Source organism: Gallus gallus, chromosome 28, assembly GCF_016699485.2.
Source record: "Gallus gallus isolate bGalGal1 chromosome 28, bGalGal1.mat.broiler.GRCg7b, whole genome shotgun sequence".
NCBI lineage: Eukaryota > Metazoa > Chordata > Aves > Galliformes > Phasianidae > Gallus > Gallus gallus.
The window spans coordinates 4,759,378-4,784,000 of NC_052559.1; the positions used below are offsets into that span (position 1 = coordinate 4,759,378).

Here is a 24,623-nt window from a genome sequence, read left to right on the forward strand (position 1 = left end):
CAGAAGTGACACAGCGGAAGTAACGCGCGCGCGTCCCCCGCCTCCTGCCGGCACCCGTAGCGCTGGGCGGCGCTGAGCTCCGGCGCGGGCCCTCCCCAGGAAGCGACGCGTTGGCGGCGGTGACGTCCCGGGGGCAGCCGTGCGGCTCAGGCAGCCATGGCGGCGGCCCCGCTGGCGGCTCCGGGAGGAGGCGGGGCGGCGACGGCGGCGGCGGGGGGGGCTGGGAGCCGGGGAGGCCGCGGGCCGGCGCTGCGGGAAGGCGCGCGGGTTTCGGCGCTGTGCCTGGCCTGGTACGGGCTGAGCGCCGGCGGGAACGTGGTCAACAAGCTGCTGCTCGGCGGCTTCCCCCGGCCCGTCACCGTCTCGCTCTTTCACATCCTGGGGCTGTGCGGACTCCTCCCGCCGCTGCTGCGCGCCTGGCGGGTGCCGCCGGCCGGCCCGGCCCAGCTGCCGCCCCGCGCCTACCCCCGCTATATCCTACCGCTCGCTTTCGGCAAATACTTCGCCTCCGTCTCCGCGCACGTCTCCCTCTGGAGGGTCCCGGTCTCGTACGCGCACACGGGTGAGGCCTCGGGCGAAAGTGCGGGGGGTGCGCGGGGCGGTGGTCTGAAGCTCGCAGCGTCCGGCGCTGTCCCGTGGGCCGCAGTGTGTGTGTACGGATCGGAGAACAGTTTGTGTTGGAGGGGACTTCTGGTCTGACTCCCACTGACTGCAGTGAGTGGGGACACCCGCAGCTCCAGCAGTCTAAATCTTCCCTCTTGTGGTTTGAATCCGTTTCCCCATGTCCTTTCTGTGCCCACTGGACACCCCAAGGCCCAACACACGCTGCTACTGCTGCCCTGGTGTGACCCGAAGCTCGCAGTGCTGCCTGCTGCTGTGTGTCCCAGCAGCTGTGTGTGTGAGAGCCCAGTGCAGCACTGCGGGATCTGCTGTATGTTCGTGTGGGTGCCCAGCGTGATGCCCGGTGTGTGCTTGTAGTGCTGCAGTGACTCAGAGCCCGGTGTGTGTTGTGTGGGTGCCTGCTGCAGCACTCTCTGTCCCGGTGTGAGCTCACGTCAGTGCCTGCTGCAGGGTTGTGGAGCACTGCAAACTGCCCTGTGATGGCACCGGGATGAGGGCTGACCCCGTGTGGGCTGAGGTTGGGGTTCTGTGGGACTGGACCTGAGCCCCTCCTCCATTCCCAGTGCTCACCTTCTGCTGGTGGTGTTTAATGGAGTTGGCTTCGCATCCCCACTGAAATTTTCTTTCCATTCTCAGTAAAAGCGACGATGCCAATATGGGTGGTTCTTCTTTCGCGGATCATTATGAAGGAAAAGCAGACGACGAAGGTGCGGACAGGTTTGCTGAGGTTTCTTCTCTTGCTGGTGTTCGTGGTGTGCTTTGCTCACTGGGATCGGGGAGGTTTGGCTTTGGTCCCCTGGGTGAATTTTGTGACTAGGATTACATGAGGTGGGTTTTCCACGCTTCTTTTTATCACGGCTAAACGTCAAGCAAGGTGCTGCCGTGCAGTTTACTGGAGTTGTTCACTGTAGTGTTCCACTTAGTTTCTCAAGCTACAGCAGTATGAAAGCTGATCTTTCTGTTGTTCTATTCCTCTCTCTCCTTTCTTCCCCAGCTCAGCAGTAAGTATGAACTCAGTTGAAGTAATAATAATTAGCAGATGTAAGCTGTTCTCTATTCCTTTTGCAGGTATACTTATCTCTTATTCCCATCATAACTGGTGTCCTGTTGGCCACGGTCACTGAGCTTTCCTTTGACATGTGGGGACTCATCAGTGCACTTGCTGCTACTCTGTGTTTTTCACTCCAGAATATCTTCTCGAAGAAGGTAATAGTTTTGCTGTTCCTGTTAGTCATCAGAATTTTTGGTTGTGTTTGTTGGCAGTTGATAGTGCTTAACTGTATCAGTTCACTTGGAAATGCATGGTGTATCTTGCTGTATGGTATCATTTCTTCATACTGAATGAGTCAGTGTGAACACTGGGCACGCCTTGAAATCGTAGGAGCAAAGAGACAAAGTTAAAAGGTGTGTCTTGAGTGTATTCCAAAATGAGTTCAGTTTGTGGAACACTTTAAATGTGTACGTGGTTAATCCTGAGAGTCGCCAGTCAAGACACCACTTTTTCAAAGAGACATCTGTTTTTTTGGGTGTCCTCATTGGAAATTCACACCATACCAGCACTCATTTGCATACTTTATCAGTCTGTTCCGTGAAGTTGTTACTGTGACTGAGAACGGGGGATGGTTGGGGCACAGCTGTAATGGTGCTCTCCATCAGGTGTTACGGGATTCCCGAATACATCATCTTCGGTTGCTGAACATACTGGGCTGCCATGCTGTGTTCTTCATGATCCCAACGTGGGTTTTGGTTGACCTTTCTTCCTTCCTAGTAGAGAATGATTTGGTAAGTGTCGCTTTTGGGAAACTGTCCTCTATTAAGATAGGAGGAGAAAAAAATCCATGCAAAAAGTGTTCACTTAGGTAGTTCCTTATCAGTGTGGAAGGAACTGTTGTGAAATACCTGCAGACTGTTTCACAGAAAATGCAACCAAGAAGTGTAGTGTTTCTCATTAGAATTCGTGGAGGGGTTAGGAGAGGGAGCCAATGTGACAGCTGAAGTCCTGGGAAGTAGAGCTGGAGGCAGGAGGGCGGCCGGAGTGCATTGCTGCATGCAGGGAGATGCTTTCTCAGAGCTGACAGCTGCGTGCTTGGTGCCTCTGGAGAGAAGTTGTAGATGTTCTTCCTATCAGAGGCAGGAAAGAAGCAACTTGTGGTTTATTTCTGTTACTTCCGATGAGCGACACACTTATTTAATTGTAACGTTTGTTTTTATGGCAGAGCACGATGTCTCATTGGCCCTGGACCTTGATGCTGCTTATAATCAGTGGGTTCTGTAATTTTGCCCAGAACGTTATTGCCTTCAGTATTCTTAACCTGATCAGCCCCTTAAGTTACTCTGTCGCAAATGCCACCAAAAGAATAATGGTGATCACTGTGTCCCTTATAATGCTTCGCAATCCAGTTACCAGCACCAACGTCCTTGGGATGATGACAGCTATCTTAGGGGTCTTCCTATATAACAAGGTAAGGCGTTCATCTGTTTCTCTGTGGCTTTGAACTGTTTTGTAAAGCAAGTTAACAGCAGAACAGAAATGAAGAATGTGTGACGTAGAACTTCATTGCATGGGAGTGCATGGCAAAGTGCTCCAGTGCTTGAGTCAGGCCAGCTGTTAGGTGTCTGACAAACTGAGATCTTAATGTTGTATTGGAGAATGAGAATTAGGAGGAATCTCACTAAAATGCCTTGAGCAAAAGCAACTTCATGATTTGACATATGAGAAGGAAGTGATTTTTATTAGGTGTTGCTCATTTAAGATTCTCATGAATGTAGTGGTGTTTCCTCTATGTATGTGTTGGGTGACACCTTAGAAAAACGTTCTTTCTTTCCTTCTCTCCTAGACAAAATATGATGCAAACCAAGAAGCAAAGAAGCAGCTCCTTCCAGTCACAACTGGAGACCTTGTGAACTTGGACCGGCACCGGAACACTCCTGAGAAGTCTCAGAATGGACTGACGGCATTTGCACCACATGGAGACTATCAGTATGGCCGAAGCAACGTCCTAACAGACCACTTCCAGTACAGCCGACAGAACTACCCACCCACCTACAACCTAAACCGTTTTGATATATAGAATCCTGACACACAGGTATAGACTGTGATATTAAAGTGTCCCCAGCATTATCAGAAACTTTTAGTACATCCATGAATGTAAAGCCATTTTATTGTAAAGTTTTGCAGAAGGGAGGATGCATGTGTAGTGAAAATGGTACAGACCTTCAGCTTCTGCTAAGCAGATCTTTCAATGTGAAGCAGCTAGATTGGACACTGGAACTGAATGCACAGCGTAGCTCTCGTACAGGGATTCTGGTGGAGTGCAGGTACAGTATTTCAGAGCAAAGTATCTGCTGTCGCTGCTCCTTTTTGGAGTCTGTCAATTGTTTATTCTTTTGGCAGCTAAACACTGGCCAGTACTTTGTTTCCACACTGATAGTGTCACTTTTAATTTGTTCTCTACTATGTTTTACGAATACTTAGATGAAATTGTCAGGAAAAAAAGGATGTAATTAGGCACACACCTGGTGATCAGAATTTATCCGCTTGGGAGGATTGTGTCAGTTGTGGGTAAGGAGTCTGGAGTTCATCTTGAGCAATTATGAAGCTTCATGTGGGCGTTAATTACTTCTGTGCCAAAGCCTTCAGTTTTTAATGACAAACCAGAAGTATTTCTGAAAGAACAGACAGTAGAGATCCCTTCAAGAAATGCATTTCGAGCATAGAGAAACAGTTTTCTCTAAAATCATTGTTGTCCCAAACACTGTAGATAACAGAGAAATGGAGACTGAGATCATCATTGTTTTCTGAATATTGCAGCCCTGTAAACTCAGACATTTCTCTTCCCTGGCAGTGCAGGAAGCACCTGACAAATAAAGCATTTCTAATAATACCTTATTTTTAACTTGCTTTATACCTCTTATAAATCTGTCTTTGGTTCAGGAATTGAGAGGTCTAAGGTGTTTTCTTGTAAATTTTATGCATAAACTTTGCCCCCTTATATGATTCACATTATATTAATGCATGAATGTGGTTAATAATTCTTAATTGTTTTTCACGTCTATCTTTTTAGCTCCTAATTGTGTTTTTAAGTTTCCTAATTACTGCTGCTTGAGCTGCTATGTGCATTTTGTCTGACTTCTCCTTTCAGCTGGAAGAAGTGACACTTTGTATCCTCTGTTCCTGCAACTCCCCTAGCTCAAATAGTAAATTAAGAAAGTATTTAAATCAGCAGTAAATATATAATTTATTGCTAATAAGAACTGATTCAGATGGTGTAAATGAAGACATCAAGTTCAAGACAAGCTGATTTCTGTGCATCAGACACTGCATTTGTGCATGGAAGGAATGAAACCAGTGGAGTTCTGGTTTCACTGAATCAGATTGTTATTAGTATTATTACTGTTACTTGAGGGGAAAACAAAACCAAAAGGTTTTAGGGGCCTTCTTTCCTTAACAGAAAAGCTGTTGTACGGTGAGATTTTGATAGCATAAGTATTGTGTTTTTACTAGAGATTATTAGATAGCAGTGAGAAAACTTAAGGTGTGGTGCTGTACACAACACTCCTTCCATTTATTTATTGCTTTAAAAAATGACCATTTCCGTGATGTGAAATGATGATTTGGCTCCTTTTTGGATAATAAAGAATTTATTTTTAAGGGCAAAGTCAACCTGATCTTATTCTTTTGGCTGACTCTGGAGTTAGTTACGTAGATTGCCTTCCGAGATACAGTCCAAAAGAGGAAATGGTTCTCCTGAAACTTCAGAGGTGGTTTAAATATGCTGCTGATGTCTGCAGGCAGAACTTCTGGACTCGCCTAGAGTTGGTTCTGTTCCTTCTAGCTTAGAACTTGGGCTTTTATTTTCTAAAATGTGAATAAATTATTTCCTAGCCCTGATTAACAGATGAGGTTATGAGGAAAGGCGTGATTTCATAGGAAATTGCTTTGCCTATTCCAGTATTAATTTATGTATTATTATTTCTTTTTATACGATGAAGTGCAAAATGTGTATTTTTAAGGCTCACTTCCCAATATTTAAGTGCTGTTGCAAAAATATAAAGAGAATTGCATGGACTCTGGATTTGTGTTAGATTCTGGCTCTGCACAAGTTCATTTGGTGGTGAACCATTTAGGCTGAGATTTGTAAGAGGGACTGAATTGTTCAACTGCTTTCAGAGGGAGCCAGCTGGAAGCTGTTCGCCTCCTGCAAATGCTTAGTTGTGTTCTTTGTGCCTCAGTTTCCCTACTTTGGAGGCATTGAGATACCAGCAGTGGGTCACAGTGGGGCCCAGGGATGTACAGATGTGCTGCCAGTTCATCTGTAGATATCCTGGTATGTCTGCTACTATAACAGGGTCATACAGCTTGAAACTTCAAGTTGGAATTAAGTTCCATGTACTGTATTCATAGATCAGAGATTTCATTACATACATTTTGAAGGCTTGCTTTCTGAAGAATATAAGCAGATCTGTTTTGCAGCTCTCTTGATAGAAAGCTTTCATGCATGCTCACTGTGGCAGGTCTTTAGCTCAGCTTTTTCTGTCAAGAGCATGGCAGCACCTGGGTGCTTCCTGCTGAAAATAATGAAAATTCCAAGTTCCAGTCTGTGCGTGTGCCCTCACCACGTGGCTGAAACAGAACTACTGTACTTGCAGAGTAGAAAGAAACCCAAAATGAGGTGTCACACTGGACCCGGCATGTGAATCTCTGGGCTTTTTCCCTGCAGCCTGCCCCACAGTGTTCGTACTCTTCTAGTTCAGTTCTGTGGTCAACAGGGATAATTGTGCATGGTACAATAGGTAATTAAAATGAGTGAGTGGCTCATTTGCAAGAGGTGGTTTTTCAGAGTACCCGAATCCAAGTCCTTGAGCAATATTGCCCATGTTCTGATAAAGGAAGTTTCTGATACTGTTGTATATGTATTTTAACCTTGGACTGCTGCAAGATTTTGTTTGGCAAGGTGAAACATTTGTTTTAACATGGTTTGTAAATTAATGACGTATTTAACTGTGTACATAGGTCTGTAGAAAGTATGGAAACTGGAATAAAAAGGGCATATCGAGACAATCGTGTATAATGACCCAGTTCTTAAATCAAAGCAAAGAGGATTGCTTTGGTTTTCTTACTTAGGTGAAACTTTGGGAGTGCCATATGTTAGTAGTAATGGTCACCTGTGAGAAATCAGATTGTTCTGCTAAAAGGGAGTGATGCCTGACTGGCTGTTTACATAGGCAGAAGCTAGCATGATTTGGGTGCTGTCATTCATGTCGGGACACGAGTCACTGGTACCCTTAGACACCTTGCTGGGTTTTCTGTTGATAGCTCCTCAGAACATGTGGTGCTCTGAAGAGCTCCTGAACGCGTTTTGCTTTCTGATTGCATTTTAGTGCCAGGTAGTGATTAGAGCATCTTTATCATCTGGGAAAGTGCTTGGGTTTTTTCATTTGTTTGTTTTTAAATTACCTGCACATTATATATTGCCTGGATTTTATTTAGGCTTTGTAGGAGCACAGTGACTTGTAAAAAATAACTGTTGGAAATTTGGGGTCAATTCATGATAATTCTGAAGCTCCAGGCTTTTCAAATATGTGTTCAGAGCCACATTTTTCTGATGTAGCATTTTGCAGCAGAAGGGAGTTCTGCTATGTAGCTGTTTGTGAAACACTGCAATATAAATACAGTGAAAGTTTTGTTTTTCTACGGCTTCCATTTCTGAACCGTGCTGTAAGCTGTTAAAAGTAATTATCGGGTAACTTTGTAGTATTGGCACGAGATGGTAAAACAAATTCATTGATCCTGAGATCATAGGTGTATGATACAACTGTGATACACAGCTGCAGAAGTGCAGCTATGCAGGTGGCAGTCACCATTTGTCTGGTTGGTTGTCTCTTGGTGCTCCATACTTTGATGTGAGTACGGGTGCTTTTACCAAAAAGAATTCCTACAATCCTTGCAGTATGAAATGTGGCACTTCACTTTGTCTTGTTTTCCTGTTCTCATTTTAACTCTGCTGTTCTGTGAAGCTCTGGATGGTGCCTGGTTGGATTGCCTGTGCTGCTGCCCTCCAGCCTGTGGATATCGCAGCTGAAGCTGAAGCCCCTGTGTGGGACTGTGGAAAGGTCACCCATCAGTGACTTTCAGGGACGGTGACACTTTATCCCCTACAATAAACCAGGCGCTGAGATGCTTTTTGGCTGATGCTTCTGCCAGGTAACTGTAGGTTTGGGGGCGCTTGGTGGATAAAGCACTGCTGCAGGCTGAGGAGTGCGGCAGCCTGGAGTGTCTGTGTGGGCTCCGATGTGCAGAGCACTGATAACATTTTTGCTGGGCTGGAAACAGCAGTGGGATTGTGAACGAGATTTTTAAGTATGAGCCAAGACAGAACTTCATTTGACCTGGGATCAGTGTTCGTCTCCAGGACCGCAGGGTGATGTAGGCAGACTTTGTGTCTGATGGCCTTTTTGTTGTTTGGATACATATAAATGTCCATCTTCTGAGTTTTCATATTCAGTAGATAACACAGTGGGGTCTTCATGGAATGTCTGTTAATAAAAAGTTCTGCCTTTCTGTGAGGATGTCTGTGAGTGTCGGCTGTGACTGGAAGTCCTGAAACGTGCCTGAAGATGGGAGCGATGGCAGCTCCTGATGGATGGAAGCCCCGGGGCACTCAGGCTCGCTTTGGGCCGCCTGTGCTCCACCTCCAGCCCTGCCGGAGGTCTTCGAAGCCGTGTGGGCTCCTGCCGTGCCTCGCACCTTCTGACGAGCCGCAGAGCTGATCCGTCCTTCATTGTGTGGGGTGCTCAAGTTAGTGGGAGTTACTGATGCCATTTTGACAGAGTATCAGGTGTAGAACCGATCTGATTTTTAACTGCATAAAGAAATGAAGTTCCTTGGAAAACATCGGTGCTCAAGTGTTACACTTAAATGTCCCTTTATAGTGCAATTAACTTGGGTTTTAAGTTCGATAGGTTCCATACTGAGGCCAGCGGCAACTCGCGACGCCCTGCCAGCTCGGGCCGCCCCGCCCCCTCGGCGCTTCCCGGCCCGCCCTGTCACGTTCCCGCCCACCGCGCGCGGGATCGGAGGGGGGAGGGGTCGAGCGGTCGTACGCGCGCCGCGCAGTGGCCGTCTCCGTCTCCATGGAGACGCGGCCGTAAAGCGCGGCTGCGCGTGTCTCCGGGCGTCTCGCGGCACTTCCGGCCGCTGCGGCCTAGCGGCGGCGCCCCGTTGTCCCGCGGCCATGGAGATGCCGCTGCCGCCCGACGGTGAGCGCGGCCTGGGGGGGCGGGGGGGAGCGGGCGGAGGGGCGGCGGGACCGGCGCGGTCTCACGGAGCTGCTTCCTCACAGACCAGGAGCTGCGGAATGTCATCGACAAACTGGCGCAGTTCGTGGCGCGGAACGGGCCCGAGTTCGAGAAGATGACGATGGAGAAGCAGAAGGAGAACCCCAAATTCTCCTTCCTCTTCGGGGGCGACTTCTACGGCTACTACAAGTACAAGCTGGCCCTGGAGCAGCAGCAGTGTGAGTGGGGCTCCGCTCCCTTCCCGCGCGGCCGCTGCGGCCTTCCCCGCCCCGCCGTGCCCCCCCGTGGCCGTGCGCGGCCCTCCGCTGTCCTCTGGGCCGCGGTTCTGTCGCCCCCCCAGGCGTGGGTTCTGGGCTGTGCTGGCTGTGAGCTGCGGCTCGGCTCGGCTCCTGCAGGGCGCCCGTGTCTGGCCGGGGGCTCCTGGCCATGTTCAGCTTGCTGTCGACTAAGACCCCCAAATCTTTCAGTGGGGCTGCTCTCCGGTGTCATGTGCATTTGGTATTAAATCATTGTATAAAGAGGAAGGGTCTGTTTTGGAACCAGTGTGGCTTTCGTATATGGATACTTTACGAGCTCACTTTTCTCACAGTGTTGTGCAAGCAAAATCAAGATATTGAGGCTCCTCCGCAAATCCAGCCGCTGCCACAGCCATCCCTCCCACCTGCTGCCCCTATCCCTGCTCCCCAGGGCACTCCTTCTGTGGAGGAACTCATCCAGCAGAGTCAGTGGAACTTGCAGCAGCAGGAGCAGCAGCTCCTTGCTATGAGACAGGTTGGTGTAGAATGAGCACTCACCTGGCTTATCTTGGGCTGTAAAAAACTGGAGTGAAAGGAGAGAGGATGACTTGCTTCTGATTGGTGGTGGTGAGCCGGTGTGTTGGTGGGCATGGGACGTTATTTTACTTATGTTTGTTCTGTTGTGGTTGCCTTCATCTGCTTAGAGCAGATTACCTGATGCCTTAGTAAGATTGATCCTTGATTAAGATATTTACTGTATGGAATGCTGATTCTCTGAGTGGAATAAATTGTGACTGCTTTAATCTTCACTTAGTGCTGCAGGATGCTGGGAACTGCAAGAAGTTCCATCCTGTAGTACCTGAGGGCAGATTCTGGTTGGGGGTGGGAAGGCACTGTGTATTCAAACTAGTTGTTTTTGTTGTCACCATTTTCCTCTTAAAGATACTGGGAACCAAACACCTGGAGGAAGGGAATGCACCTGGGTTGTGTATTTAGAAGCTGTCTGAAATTATTTTTCTTGAAGTTGGAGAGAAGAGGTGGAAATATTAATCAGATTTCTTCCTGTAGAATGAGAACAGTCTTCTCAAAAAGAAGTAATTTACGTGTAGTCCAGTTGCTTGTAAAAGGTCTTGCTGTTTGGGACAGCTGCATATGGTTAAGAGGCTACAAGGACTGGCATACAGCAATTTGGTTCTCTAAAAGAGCATTGGATGTAATATAATTTTATTAATTTTATTTTTTCAGGAACAAGTCACTTCAGCAGTAGCCCTTGCAATAGAGCAACAAATGCAGAAAGTTTTGGAGGAAACCCAGTTAGATATGAATGAATTTGACAACTTGCTGCAGCCAATAATTGACACGTGCACCAAAGATGCAATCTCAGTAAGTGATCTGAGTCTGGAGAGTTACTTGGTGATGTTATGGATTAAGTACAATTGGAATTTTCTGACTGTATAGAAAACAGCAGCTTAATTACTGTATGGTAGGCAAGAAAATTACTGGAACATTTCATTCCTGGCAGTTATTTCAGAGTTCTAGGAAATCTTTGTGATGTGAACACGTTAGACTGACTTAAAATATTTAAAATCTTCTTTTGTAAGGCTGGCAAGAACTGGATGTTTAGTAATGCAAAATCTCCTGCACACTGTGAGCTGATGGCTGGGCACCTGCGAAATCGTATAACAGCTGAAGGAGCTCACTTTGAGCTTCGGTTACATCTCATCTACTTAATCAATGATGTATTGCATCACTGGTAAGGATTAGATTGTGTTTTCCAGCTTCAAGTTTTGATTAAATTGGTGAAATCTCTCTCTGGTTACTATGTTCTTAGTATGACTATTTACCTTTTATTTTTAATGTATTTGTTATTTTTAGCACACGTCTTAACATGCCCATAGCTGATGCAGAGAGCTAATATTTCAATAATGAAATTCAGCTTTTACCTACTTTGTATATTTTTATCTCAGATAAGGCTGTACTGTAAAAATGACAAGGAGGGACTTCTGTATTTCTATGAATCCACTATTTTTAGCAGAGTGGGAGTGGGGAGGAGTTGAATTACGAAGCTCTTCGTGCTGTAGTGAAAGGCAGTAACTCTTATCTTCCCTTTCTTTTTTTTGAAGCCAACGGAAGCAAGCAAGAGATCTTCTGGCTGCTTTACAGAAGGTGGTTGTACCTATATATTGTACCAGTTTTTTAGCAGTGGAGGAAGATAAGCAACAGAAAATTGCCAGAGTGAGTACCTGGTGTTGGTTTAACTTTATGCTTTGCTTTGCTAGGTTAATGCTAAGCAAATTCACAAAGGATGAAAGAAGATGGCTGAGACTTTCCTAGTCTGGTTGTCTTCACAAAGCCGATCACAGGATGTGCTTTGAGTTTGAACCTTAATTTGAACAAGAACCTAAAAGTCCTGGGGATATATTTAAAAGTTGCTTAAGGATGAGCGTGTCTGAGTCTTCAGTGGCTCCAAATGCAACTTAAAAATTGTAAATTTAACAAAGCTAGAAACATAAAGAAAAAGTTGAGGCACTTTTTTTTTTTTTAACTGTTAATTCTGAACATCTCACTCTTGAATTTGTGCAGCTTCTTCAGCTGTGGGAGAAAAATGGGTACTTTGATGAGTCAATTATTCAGCAACTGCAGAGCCCAGCTCTTGGACTTGGCCAATACCAGGTTAGAAACAAAAGAAAAGTAACACTTTTCTTATTTATGTAAATATTTTGAAAACAAACTGTAACTGTTTTAGGTCCAGAACAAACTTTGTTCTTAATTTCTCATCTTATCAGGCAAATTTGATCACTGAATATGCGACAGTAGTACAACCTGTGCAGGTTGCCTTCCAACAGCAGATACAGAACCTGAAAACTCAACATGAAGAGTTTGTAAACAGCTTAACACAGCAGCAGCAGCAACAAATACAAATACCACCACTAGAGAATGAGGTGAAATCAACACCCCCTCCTCAAGCACCCACAGCAGCACCAGCCTCAGCTCCACCATCTGCTCCAGTTACACAAGCAGGTACTGACCTGTTATGAGGACCTGTGCAGAACTCAGTGGGTAGACTTCTGCAGTATGTTCACATATCCAGCAAACTTCAGATGGAGTCTGTTGTAAGTGTGCTGGTGTTTTCAGAACTGCATGTGGCCTTGGGTGCCTCTAACTGTTTCCAATTTGTTTCAGATGATGGTAAATCTCAGCTGCCTCTAGCTGGTTCTTCAGAGTATGACACAACAGGGTCTGGGGTGCAGGATCCGGCCTCTGGTGGACCACGTGGCCCTGGATCTCATGATCAGATTCCTCCAAATAAACCCCCGTGGTTTGACCAGCCTCATCCTGTTGCGCCGTGGGGTCAACAACAGGTATCAAATGCTGTTCTGAAATAATAGATGAAGGGAAGTGGAAATTCAGAAAGACAGAAGACTATCTTGGCATAGGAAGCGTGTTGAAAATCTGGAAATGTGATAAATCTAGATTCAAATCCAAAATTTTCTAATTTGGGGCAGTTGGAGGCAAGGTATAGCCTATGTTTCATTGTGTCAACTACAGCACGTTCCCTGTGAACGTGCAGAACAAGAAGTACTCTTCTGAATTCAGCACTGTGTGGTTCAGTATCTGTTTGGTCTTTTCTCTGAAGCTGAGGTGGTTCAGAATTTGTTTCACCTGTGCATATTGCCTACAGGTGATACTTATTTAAGAGGTAGATTGTTTTTATTGCGTTCTTTCTTTTATAGCCTGCTGACCAGGCTCCTCCTTTACTTTTACCACTAGGGACCACCTCACTGTCCTCCGTGGAATAACAACCATGAAGGAATGTGGAATGAACAGAGAGATCAAGGCTGGAACAATCAGCGAGAGACGCCTTGGAACAACCAGCCCGATCCTTCATGGAACAACCAGTTCGAAGCGCCGTGGAACAACCAGCATGAACAACCTCCATGGGGTGGGGGTCAAAGGGAACCTCCATTTCGAATGCAGCGGCCACCTCACTTCAGAGGCCCATTTCCTCCACATCAGCAACATCCCCAATTCAACCAGCCCCCGCATCCGCATAATTTCAACCGCTTTCCACCTCGCTTCATGCAGGATGATTTTCCACCTCGCCATCCCTTTGAAAGGCCTCCTTATCCTCATCGTTTTGATTACCCCCAGGGGGATTTTCCTCAAGGTAAAGTGTGTACCAGGCCAGGTTTTCTTGCACTGCAGTACTGATTGCCATTACAAACTTTAGTGCTTCTGGGGTGACAGCTTAGTCTTGGTGAATTGCTCAGGTTTTCCTGAGGATCACTGAGTTTGTGGGTTTGGGAAGCTGCTACTAAGTGGCTTGGGAAATACATGCAGAGTTGGATGCTTCCTTACTTTTTTGAGTCATCCTTCCCTCCCTGATGGATATGGATAACCAGAGACTGTTATCCCAACTCAAGTCAGCAGCTGTTTGAGCACTCCTTTTGCAACCATTTATTTCATTTTTGAAGTAGTCCAGAATTGAAAATCAGCATTTTCCTGCAAACTCAATTTCCTGCACATCAGGCTGTAGGTGAGGGCTCCTCAGCTATCTCCTTCCCTGCTAGATGAAGTTGGATAACGCAGGCTGGAAGCATTTGTTCTTATGCACCAATGTGTTTCTCTTCCTCTCTGCTTTTACTGAAAAGCTCTCTAATTATCTGCATCAAGGTTGTGTGGCTTGATAATTGCTGGTGAAATGATCCTTGTCTCCAGTTTTCCTCCCCTCCCTCTTTCTTTGGTTTTCTTCTTGCTGGACCATGGGAACATATGAGAATGTAGGTAGTGCACTGTGTGCCTGGCTGTTGTGGCTTGGATTTGGCTACAGGCCCCATCATGAAGTCTGGAGTAGTTCTTCCTTGATTTAGTTTCTATTTCATATTGAGAAGTTATGATTATCCTGGGATGTAATCATTGTCAACTTAGTGTCTAAGAATCCCTGTGGTTCTTTGCAGCAGGTTGTGTTAGAAATGGCAACTTAGTTGGTTTTTGTTTTTTGCTTTTTATAGCTTGAAATGGCAATGTGAGAGTTGCTATTCTAAGCTTAAAAGATTCTTAGTTCCACAAGTCCAAAAAAGGCTCAAACCCAGGGAATTATGTATTTGGGATTGTGAGTGTTCTTTTGTTGTGTCTTTTTTAAGAGTTGTGGTAGTGAGTTGTGAGAACAGCTTTCCTTGTCTGAGGAAGGAGGATTAAAGCTTTTATTTCAATAAAAAACACTGTTTGGGATTGTATTGGTGACCCAGAACATTTGTTCAGTCATGCAAAGTTGTTGGAGGAGGGGATCTACTAAAACAGATGGCTAAAATTAGGAAAGGGTGAAGTAGTGACTACACATCATGTTCTAATTCTAATAAAGATGAGTCAAATAGCACAGACTGAAGAGAGCTGTAGTAATGGTGGCTGTAGTGACTTTTCCTGGAAAAATTCCTGGTCCCACTGCAGAAGATGTTGATTTTCAGTCTCCTGTTTTTCTCCATGCAGTGAGTTTGGCAGAGTATGGTGGTGTTCATGACAGTGGTTTGTCTGTCAGTGATTGGATGGACGTCTCTCGTTTCTTTATTTTTAACAGGATATTATCTCTACTCTTCTTGAAACACCTTTTTAAACAAAGTATTTTCTTGTCATCTGCTCATGTGAGTTAATTCCTGCCATATTTCTTTCTTTACATATACTGATGTAGCATAGACTGTACATATTATAGATCTTTTTAGGTTGCTGTTAAGCCATGGTTGTGTACTTAGGCTTCAGAGATAGATCCCATCAGTATCTGCCTTGCTGCATCAGCAACCTTTTGTTCTTGAGCATCTTTCTTGTACTTTTGACTACAGTATGTTCTACAGTAAAGGGTGGCTCACAGTTAATATCCAGTTGTCGTGAGGGTATTTGCTATAGCCAGAGAGGGAGATGCGCTGCAAGACTTTGATGGACACGGGCCTGTAGCCAGCCTCTAGTTCTTCTGTTCTGTTGCTTTTCTTGATCTGCAAGACTCCAGGTGCCAAGGCTGCTCTTAGGATAAATGCACTAATTGAAGTATGCTTCTGATTGCCTTCCTTTCTCTACAGCTAAGTAAAATGTTTTAACCCTCCCACTCTGTGCAGAAATTGGACCTCCTCATCATCACCCTGGGCACAGATTGCCTCATCCTGGGATCAGCGAGCATCCTCCCTGGGGAGGGCCACAGCACCCTGATTTTGGGCCTCCCCCACATGGATTTAACGGGCAGCCTCCTCACATGCGGCGACAAGGCCCCCCTCACATGAACCACGATGATCCCAGTCTGGTGCCAAATGTTCCCTACTTTGATCTTCCCGCTGGACTGATGGCTCCGCTTGTAAAAGTAAGTGTTTGAGATGGGCCCAGACTCAATCAAAATCCCGTAGTCAGTGTTATGGGCAGTTTAACGTGGACATTTACGATTTCACATCTCTCCATCCAGCAGACGGGGAAGGTAGTGTAAATGGTGAGAATCCTAAGTGTTGTGTCCCAGTGAAAGCTAGTTAAGCCTGTATACATGAAAGACTGATGTGCTTTTGAAAAGTTACCTCCAGTGATTTTCATATAGGCAGAAGGAGCCCACGGTTCTGGTGGGGCCACTGTACACTAGTTTTGGTATTTGGAGTTCTTTCTTACATAGATGTTTTGAACACACAAACAAAGAATGGTAGGGAACAGGATATGTATCTGTATCAGCATCTTGGGGGATATATGCGTTTATGCATTCTGTGCTTGAGATGAACAAACAGGTCTATTCCACCTTAACTTTCTGTTACTCTCAGCATGCACCAGTTTTTTACCAGGTTTCCAATCCAGGCACTATTATCACAGAGCTGGATAGATAACACCTGCATTTTATCTACCTGGTGATCCTGTTAATGTCCAGTACGTGTAGTTGCTGGCTTATCTCATAAGAATCAAAATGATGGTGATAGCACAAGAAAGCATTGGGTCATCTGCAGAATCCTTATTACTGGAGCATTTTTGTCCAATAGTGAACTGTGAGGTCCCTACAAGGTTAAATCTATATTTATCTCTTCAGATTGGCCACCCCATGACACATGACAAGAATGTAATTTGTTTTGTTTCCGGCAGCTTGAAGATCATGAGTATAAACCTTTAGATCCTAAAGATATACGTCTTCCACCCCCAATGCCCCCCAGTGAGAGACTACTGGCTGCGGTTGAGGCATTTTATAGTCCACCATCTCATGACAGGCCTAGAAACAGGTAAGAGTAGGTATAGCTAACAATGTGGTAAGGAAAATGCCCTAAGGAGCTGTCTCAAACCAAGAAGTGGCTCTCTCTTCCTTCACCCGTGTATTGGTTCTTCTAATGCTAAGAACGAGTGCTCTTGTTGTATTTTAAACCGTTTGATCTTACACTGAGATGTGCAAGACCTCAGTGCCCAGGCTCTTTGTTCCCTACCACATTGAGCGGAAATCCTCTGCTGATCATGATTGAGTTTTACAGATGTCTGTTCTGTGTGTGGTTGATTTATTGCAGTGAAGGCTGGGAGCAGAATGGACTGTATGAATTCTTCAGAGCTAAAATGAGAGCAAGGCGGAGGAAAGGTCAGGAGAAGAGAAATAGGTGAGAGACCTTGTCGGCTGCCTTCTGATGCTTGCTGCTCCTTTGGAAGGTGCTAGGACTGCCTTGCACTGGTGTAGGGAAACAGTTCAGCAATATCTTGCTGGAATTAACCCAGTTGTAACTTGTTGGAAATTCTGTCTAATCCATAGAAAATATTTTTTTCACACTCAAGTTTTCTTGGGCAATTTGGCAGAAACGCTGTGTGTGTGATCTCAGTTTGATCAGAAGCATATTTACATTGCTCAGGCATCTCCAAGGAGTTTCACAGGAGTTTTTCTGCTTCTGTCTGTGCAGCGGCCCTTCTCGGTCTCGCAGTCGGTCTAAAAGCCGAGGTCGCTCCTCCTCCCGCTCCAATTCACGATCTTCAAAATCATCTGGCTCCTACTCGAGGTCCCGATCTCGCTCCTGCTCTCGGTCCCGGTCCTATTCACGCTCTCAGTCCAGGTAGGGTGCATTGAGGTGAATCTCAGGAACTTGGAGGTGGGGGAACGACCTGCAGGGCTGAGCGTGGAACCCCGGGCCTTGCTGTGGTGCCTGGTGCATCTGATGTGGTTCGCTGTCTCTTTCCAGAAGCCGCAGCAGGTCCCGCTCCTCTCACAGCCGCTCGCGGTCGCGGTCACGATCCAGATCCAAGTCGTACTCCCCAGGCAGGCGGCGCCGCTCTCGGTCTCGGAGCCCCACCCCTCCGTAAGCTCCTGTTTGTTTGTTTCTCTTTTTACCTCCATAACTTTACAGCTTTATAAAAGAACATCCTAGAGTGGATGAGGTTATACTGGGTGTTAATGTTTAACAGAACGTAAATGACTTTGTACTGGATCAGAACAGTTATTGCTTGCTCTTAATTTCATCTTTTTATTTCCTTAGTTCTTCTGCTGGCTTAGGTTCCAGTTCTGGACCTCCTATCCCGGAATCGAGGCTTGGAGAAGAAAATAAAGGCCATCAGATGCTTGTGAAAATGGGTAAGGTGCTGTTCTCGAATCTGATGTAAGCCAGCAAACAAAATAAGGCATGCAGCTCTTGCATACAATTCATGTTTGCATGTTTTTAAGTATTGTCCCTTCCAGCACCTTGGTATTCTAAGGTCAAAATAAGGATATTGAGAGATGCAATACAGAGAACATGAAACAATGACAGTGATTGCTGTTCTGAGAAGGATATTGATGAGAGGGATGTGAGTTTAGCATGAAATAGAATTTAACTACCTGGCACGTTTCATCTCCTTATAGCACAGATCAGCATCAGCAGGACTGACAGGACAGATTGGCCTTGTGCTTTTCCTCTTACAAAGTTTTTAGGGATTGAGCTGATGCTTTTCAGCTCCTAGAATTAATGCTTTTTAAGTAGGTGGGACAGTTCATATGTTGTTTCAGGCTGTTACTGTCCTGCCACATTGAACTGGCAGCTCCTGTAGTTATTTCCAGAATGTCTGCTCAGAATTCTAGTGCTGTAATGGTTACAAGTTGCAGTGTTGTGTACTTTCTGCAGGATGGAGTGGGTCTGGTGGATTGGGAGCCAAGGAACAAGGAATTCAGGACCCAATTAAAGGAGGAGATATTCGAGACAAATGGGATCAATATAAAGGAGTGGGAGTTGCATTAGATGACCCTTACGAAAACTACAGAAGAAATAAAAGTTACTCATTTATCGCACGCATGAAGGCTAGGGATGAATGTAAGTAAACGTTGCTAAGCAATTAAAAAACTGCTCTTGTTGTTTGTGATTTTGCCTTATTTAAGGAGTTATACAGTAGAATGTAAACTCAAAGTTAACTCTTAATTATTTCTAATGTAATGGATAAAAGAAACAACAGGTAAGTAAACACACTCTGATTAATCCTTTGTCTTCTACTTCTTGGGATTGTGCTGTATTCTAACTTCTGAAATGCTAATTAATTAGCCTGTTCTGTATAAGCCACATCCTGCCTGTAATAGCAGTAGTCTCTGTCTTTAAATGTTATCCTTTAAACAACAACAAGAAGATTGGTCACAAAGGTAGTGGAGGAGGCCATACCATGGATGGATGGCTGCCAGAGCAGGAAGGGTGTTGTGGTTGGAGGGAAGTTGGCCCACGCTCACTGTTTGGCCCTGCCCAACTCCTGCAATGAGTGCTGTGTTCTGTCAACCCCAGAACTGGTAATAAATTCACTGTAGTGCAGTTTTAGGTAGGGTGCAGAAAAAATGGAGACACTTCTTAGGAGATGAAAACAATTACCCAAACTATGAATTTTTGCAGACAGTCTGTGATGTGTAGAACTACACTTAGCAGTGATTAGAAGGAAAAAATTGGCATGCCAGATGAAAAGTCACTTCTGCCTATGGCTGCAGTAGATCTGCGTAATAAAATGAATTCAAATCAAGGCACAAAGGAAAAAAATTGTTACAAATAGAGCCCTCACTCCATGAAGCATTCTGCAGTTACCTAAGCTGTCTGAAATGTGTAAGTGCTCTTTTCCCTATTGTTTCAGTGAAGCGTGAAACGCAAGACCCTCCACCACCTGAATAAGACTCTCTGAAGAAAGATGTCTTGCATCTTCTACAAAACATTAAACTTGTATAAATGCGGATGAGAGTCTGGAGGAAGTGACAAATGAATTACTTTTAAAATATGGTGGAAAATGGAAAGCTATGACATGTAATTCAACAATTGTGATTTAGCAGTGGTTAAAAAGGCCAATTGTTCCTCTGACATGTCTAGCACACTTAAGGATTTCCATTTTATTTTGCAAAATTCTCTAGTTAGCTAGCACTTTGATACTAGTTAAACCCCAGCCAAGCTCCCCCTGGTCCAGGATTGTGACTCACTCATTCCTGTGGAATACAGACATTTTCTGATACGGTTATATGTCTCTAGTTCCATAATGTATGTTTATTTCTCTCAAAAGGTTAATTCTATTTGAAGTGGAGGGGTGCTGCCTTGGGATCAAGTCAGACTGATGCTGAGCAGTGTATCCTAATGTCTAAATGGGGAATGAAGCATCTAGTTCCAGTACAGGTGACCTATGAGCACTGTGCAAGCTTGTTAGAACCTACCATACAACTTAACACCCCTACACACCAGCTGCTGCAATCACAACTCTGTTCAGAACACGAGGGTTAAATGTTCTAGCTTTTCAAGCGCTCTAAGGGATGTTCAATGCTTTGTAATGGAAGACATTCTTTAAGCTTTTTATATTTTTGTATATACCCTTTAATAAAAGCTAATTAGTTCAATAGAAGAGAATCAATTTTCTCTGTTCTGCAAGTTTCTAACAGTGAAATGTTCTTGGAAACTTCCTTTAACCTGAACAAGGATAAAGTTTTGTAACCGTTCCCAGAGACCACCAGCTGAAGATGTTAGGCCCTTACACTGCACTTCCACTCCAGAGGTCTGCGTGGTGGTAACCACTTCCCAGAGTAATTTGTTTGTATAGCAGAAACCCTCTTAAAACCATTCAGTTAATATGGTGAACTATCAGTTTGTTCTAGATCTACTGTAGTTGTGAAACTGTAACTGTCTGTGAATCAGCATACAACACCTGTATGTTACCAACTTGTGAATTTTATTGTTTTGCCTTCCAATAAACACCTTTTTTAATAAAAAATAACATGGTGCTTCATATTTCAAACTAAATGGATTTCAGCATTAGGCTATAAGCTTCCCTTGTACTGAATTTACTGTAACTTTGCCTGTGTTTGGTTATGTAGTAATCTGATAGGACTGCTTAAATGAAGCTCTAACAGCAGGATGGCATTTTCCTCCCTCCTTGTAGTCCTTGATGCTGTGGTATAGACTTTCACTTCTACCGTGATAAAAAAGCAGATGATCTATGTGATAAACACAGGGACTAACAACTTACCCCAGTCCTTTTAGATAAGAGTTATTTTGGTTTTCTTCTTTGCTAACCATGCTGTAGGCTGACTCATAGCTTTTACCTATCCCTGCACCATAAACAGTAGTAAAAACATAAAAACGTAATAAAAACAGCAGGAAAACAAATGATGCCTTACAAGATACAGAGCAGTTGGTGCATAGTTTGCAGCTTTTTATCTATGCAGTCTGAAAGGATTTCTTGTTCTGACGTGAGATTTGTAAATGTATGTTTACTTAACATTCATGACGATGGCAGTATCTCTTCCGCTCTCTGGATTTCTTCAAATGCTTGTTCAATCGTTAAAGGTGGGGATCTGTGATTCTTGATGTACTGGAGAAAGTTAATAGACAATTTATTTGTGTAGAAAAATACTAACTAGCATATAATACCTCTATCATAAATACCTCTTTAGCCTCCTCCAGTGTATGATAGTGGAACTTCTCATTCTCTAAAGACTCCACAAGGGACAAGTGAAGGTGCTGAATGTTCTCCACAAATTGCTGGGTCAACATCAAGTGCTGTTTTAACATGGCATTTAAAACAAGAACTGAGGGATTGTATGCTGTCAAGGCTGCAAAGAGTGAAGAGTGTGTATTTTAGTAACATCACAGTCATGGAAAGTGCTAATAGTGAGTCAGGTAGCAACTACATGCATAAAATATAGTCAAACAGTATTAAGAGATGTCTTTCAGTACCTTCTACTGTATCCATGCTGATAACGTGACTGGCAATAGGTACTGGATCAACATAGCTGTTTCCAACAGGCAAACCAAGCACCGCAGAGCTGTTTGCTGTGCAGAGAACAAGAATTACTGAGTTTGGAGAGCAACAAGACTCAATGCTAGAATTCAGTTTCAGCTTTAGGGTCATTGGCTTCCTTAGAACAGCTCTAAACCCACCAGGGAATTCAATCAGCTAAACTAATGCTGAAGTAAGCCTGTGCCCTCCTCCCTTTACTTACTCTCAAGTTCACACCACTTGCCATTGTAGAAGCTCTATTTTCTAACCTTGGACGCAGCACAAATAAAGGTTCTCATACTTGAAGGAAGCCACTGTTCTCAGTGAAGTCCTATTTTCTCCTTGTCTATGGCAAGAAGCATCTTTCCTAGTTTTTCCTTTCAAAGAGGAGTAGGAAACAAGCTACCCCTCAGAAATGAAGGTCACAGCTTACTTACAGGTATCCGAGTGCTGTGGTTTAGAAAGCTTTTATTGGCATGTCAGCTAGGGGAAGCTGATCAGGTCGGCATGTAAAATATGAACTGAAGAGGGTGGTATCCTGATTTAAACATGAACTTACTCTTTGACCAGCAATAGGTGAACGGCAAATCTACTGTCTGAGCTGCAGTTTCTTTTACAGCTACTCTGTGTATCCGTTTGTGCCTTTCTCTGGTAAGTAAAGGGGATGATGCTGAAGAAGATGGGTCTTTTCCAGAATATGCGTAACTCTCAGAATGTTCCTCTGACATTTTTGATACAGTTTCCTTGTCTGTTGTAGATGGAGATTGTTCGAAGTCTTCAGAATATTCTGAATTAACAGTTCTGTCATCCTGATCAGGATAATCCTGCCTGGGTCTAGAAAAATCTGCAGAAACTTCTAAATGCTCAGGGATTTCGGCTTCAGTCACATTTTCAGTATCCCTTTCAGAAGTATCAGTTGCATCAATTTCTGCACTTATTTTAGGAAATGTTTGATCCTTTTCCAATAGAAATGTGTCTTTTTTTGGATTTCTATTTGTTTCTCGACTAATTTGAATATCTGTCCCCTGCAAAATGAAAGAGCTGTATGTTAAGAGAATCAGCAATACATAACATAAATATGGCTCCATTATTCTTAATCTTTGCAACTATATCAGAGAGCTTATTAGCAGAACAGATGTGTTTATTTTAGAGCCTCCACCCTCCATCAAATGAAGGCAGATGTGTGAAATTTCTACTTACTTGCTGCTTTAATTCTGCCATCTCGCTGATACCTGATGCTAAATCATCAAGGCTCAGGATATTCTGCCTGAAGTCTGCAATTGAATGACAAATTGTCATGAGAATTCACAGGAAAGTTACAGTATGCTTTCTACGAAGTGACAAAAAGAAAAAGAAAGCATAATATTAACAAGGAATACTACTCAATCACTCTTTAATTCAGCAACAGCTCTTTCTAAAGCTTCCTCCTCTGCCTGCAGGTGGGCCTGCCTACAGTCCAACTGACTCTCACCCTGCGTGTCTGCTTGTTTTCACTCAAACCCAACAGTATATTGTCCCACTTATATACCAATACAGTTCTAAATGTTGGAGTTACGATGCTGCAACTGTCATCCAGAGAAGCGTCGTTAATCTGAATTCACTAAATCAAAAGCCAAGAAAAATACAAACATGTAACAACAAAGATACACAGATAATTTCTTTTCTAAAACCAAAGCTTATGTAAAAATGGTCTACTGAATATTTTCAAAGGAAGTATTTGCCCTCATTTATTAGTAAATAATGTGTATAATTTGTGCCAAGTCTATCAAGATAATGCTCAGAAATGCTTACCATTTGAGCTTATGCTAGTTGAATCTTCCACGTCATCTGCTTTTGAAAATAAGTCATCTAATGATTTTATTTCACTTCCACCACTTCCATTTGACACTTGACTCTGCTTGGCATTGCCTCTTCTGAGCAAAGTCATCTTTACAGTATTGTCTTTCATGGAAGACGACAGCGATTGAGACCTCATATCATGTCGTGCCGTCCTGTTTCTGCTGGCCGGTGAAGGTCTTAGCAAATTACTTCCACCTAAAATGTTTTTCTCTGAGCCTTTGCTGTGAAGAGAAGGCACTGCAGATACCTCCGTCAGTGGAATTTCCTTATGAGATGGAGGAGGTGTTCCTGGTGCAACTGGAGTCTCCCTCTTTTAAAGAACATGAAAAAGAGATTTATGCATTACCTCATTTACTGCATGGAGATCACTAAAAAGAAAAACAGACTATAACGGGTGAATCCCAGTAATTTTATAGTGTGAAATCATGCAAATGCGTATCATAAGCGACCTATAAACAAGTTAAAAATAGTTTCTGGTGTTAGTAAATAAAGTGACATGCCAACGTAAAATACTTTCATCAAAGTGTAAACAAAAATACATAACGCAGTGCAGTCTGTATTTACCTTTCCACCCCACCTGGAATCAGTTGTAACACACCTTTGGTTCTCCCTTCCACTGGAAAACTCCAAAGAGTTCTCCATGAATTCTCTCATTGGCTTCTCATAGGTACCCAAACCAAGCTGTTGTGTAACTGTAACGTTCCTTTTGGGGCTCTGGGTGCTCTCCTCTTCCTCAGAGCAGCCCCGACTGGCAGCCACATTCCTACCAACTGCAGCACAACCCTTCAAGTATTTCTTGCCTCTTGTGTGGTGTTCAAGACTGGAAGCAGACGAGGAGTCTTCATCCAAAGGCTTCCGGCCCAACTCAGTGCTCTGCAATTCCAGCTGCTTTTTCCGATCCAGGATTTTGCTTTGCAGCTGCGCCACTTTCCTCAGAGCTGAATTCGATCGGGCGTGAGCAGCGCTGAGCAGAGCGCTCGTGGCTTCACCTCCGCGCGCCGCCGGGCCCCGCTGGTGGCCGCGCGCTTCGCCGCTGCGCACCTTCAGGAACCTGCTGCGGCCCAGCGGGGCTCTTCGCGCCCCCTCCAACTCTGCGCCATCCCCTCGGAGCTCAGCGCAGGAGCGGGGGAGGCCGCAGTGCCCGCTGGCGGCGGTTGTCCAGCGCGGAGCAGCGCCGCGTCCCTGCCGGGAGAAGACATGAAGTGAGGGCGCTCCTGTAGCCCGCCCGCGCCCTCAGAGCCGCCCGGGCCCGCGGTCTCCTCCCGTTCCGCACACGTGGCCGAAACACCGGCGCTGGGGCACGGCAGAAGCACCTCACCTGCTCTCCGCCCGCCGGTACGCGTACGGCCATCTCGGGACAGATCGCGCTAAGGGAACTGCAGCTCCGCCAGGCCGTATCCTAGAGACAGCGACTCCCCAACATCCCGTCCGCTCATTGGCTCCATGTAG

General features: G+C 44.7%; 3 protein-coding genes across 5 annotated transcripts; 2 read left to right on the forward strand and 1 right to left on the reverse strand.

Annotated features, from left to right (window-relative positions):
* Positions 1-135: 135 nt before the first annotated feature.
* Positions 136-6,679, forward strand: SLC35E1 (solute carrier family 35 member E1). The gene is made up of 6 exons (XM_418259.8): positions 136-562; positions 1,258-1,328; positions 1,690-1,827; positions 2,278-2,403; positions 2,838-3,083; positions 3,459-6,679. Exons 1-6 carry the CDS (start codon positions 157-159, stop codon positions 3,690-3,692), a joined length of 1,221 nt encoding a protein of 406 aa, XP_418259.3. The 5' UTR covers positions 136-156; the 3' UTR covers positions 3,693-6,679.
* Positions 6,680-8,817: 2,138 nt separating this feature from the next.
* CHERP (calcium homeostasis endoplasmic reticulum protein) lies at positions 8,818-20,330 on the forward strand. Of its 2 annotated transcripts, none has more exons than XM_015300071.4 (18): positions 8,818-8,880; positions 8,964-9,137; positions 9,509-9,690; positions 10,401-10,538; positions 10,757-10,908; positions 11,279-11,390; positions 11,739-11,828; positions 11,942-12,176; positions 12,339-12,517; positions 12,927-13,323; positions 15,260-15,498; positions 16,251-16,384; positions 16,661-16,747; positions 17,042-17,191; positions 17,318-17,434; positions 17,612-17,706; positions 18,233-18,418; positions 19,212-20,330. In XM_015300071.4, exons 1-18 carry the CDS (start codon positions 8,856-8,858, stop codon positions 19,247-19,249), a joined length of 2,730 nt encoding a protein of 909 aa, XP_015155557.3. In that variant the 5' UTR covers positions 8,818-8,855; the 3' UTR covers positions 19,250-20,330. The 2 variants fall into 2 exon arrangements, with proteins under 2 accessions (XP_015155557.3, NP_001006341.2); NM_001006341.3 differs by having other exon boundaries at positions 19,629-20,330.
* Positions 20,265-24,579, reverse strand: C19orf44 (C19orf44 homolog). 2 transcript variants are annotated; one of them, XM_418261.8, is made up of 8 exons: positions 24,493-24,579; positions 23,739-24,356; positions 23,127-23,484; positions 22,536-22,609; positions 21,895-22,360; positions 21,293-21,388; positions 21,002-21,168; positions 20,265-20,918 (listed from the first exon to the last, which is right to left on the reverse strand). In XM_418261.8, the coding sequence occupies exons 1-8, from the start codon at positions 24,523-24,525 to the stop codon at positions 20,838-20,840; spliced, it is 1,893 nt and encodes a 630-aa protein (XP_418261.5). In that variant the 5' UTR covers positions 24,526-24,579; the 3' UTR covers positions 20,265-20,837. The 2 variants fall into 2 exon arrangements, with proteins under 2 accessions (XP_418261.5, XP_004948993.2); XM_004948936.5 differs by having other exon boundaries at positions 20,265-20,927.
* Positions 24,580-24,623: the final 44 nt, after the last annotated feature.

What these genes read in the sequence shown, in the direction of transcription:
- SLC35E1 (XM_418259.8), top strand. Translation starts at nt 157, where the DNA reads ATGGCGGCGGCCCCGCTGGCGGCTCCGGGAGGAGGCGGGGCGGCGACG. An exon ending in TCCTAGTAGAGAATGATTTG is followed by an intron (nt 2,404 to 2,837) that starts GTAAGTGTCGCT and finishes TTTTTATGGCAG; the next exon opens with AGCACGATGTCTCATTGGCC. An exon ending in GGGTCTTCCTATATAACAAG is followed by an intron (nt 3,084 to 3,458) that starts GTAAGGCGTTCA and finishes CTTCTCTCCTAG; the next exon opens with ACAAAATATGATGCAAACCA.
- C19orf44 (XM_004948936.5), bottom strand. Translation starts at nt 24,525, where the DNA reads ATGGCCGTACGCGTACCGGCGGGCGGAGAGCAG. An exon ending in AACTAGCATAAGCTCAAATG is followed by an intron (nt 22,610 to 23,126) that starts GTAAGCATTTCT and finishes ATTCAATTGCAG; the next exon opens with ACTTCAGGCAGAATATCCTG. An exon ending in CAGCATGGATACAGTAGAAG is followed by an intron (nt 21,169 to 21,292) that starts GTACTGAAAGAC and finishes CACTCTTTGCAG; the next exon opens with CCTTGACAGCATACAATCCC.
- CHERP (XM_015300071.4), top strand. Translation starts at nt 8,856, where the DNA reads ATGGAGATGCCGCTGCCGCCCGACG. An exon ending in AATGATGTATTGCATCACTG is followed by an intron (nt 10,909 to 11,278) that starts GTAAGGATTAGA and finishes TTTTTTTTGAAG; the next exon opens with CCAACGGAAGCAAGCAAGAG. An exon ending in CATGAAGGCTAGGGATGAAT is followed by an intron (nt 18,419 to 19,211) that starts GTAAGTAAACGT and finishes CTATTGTTTCAG; the next exon opens with TGAAGCGTGAAACGCAAGAC.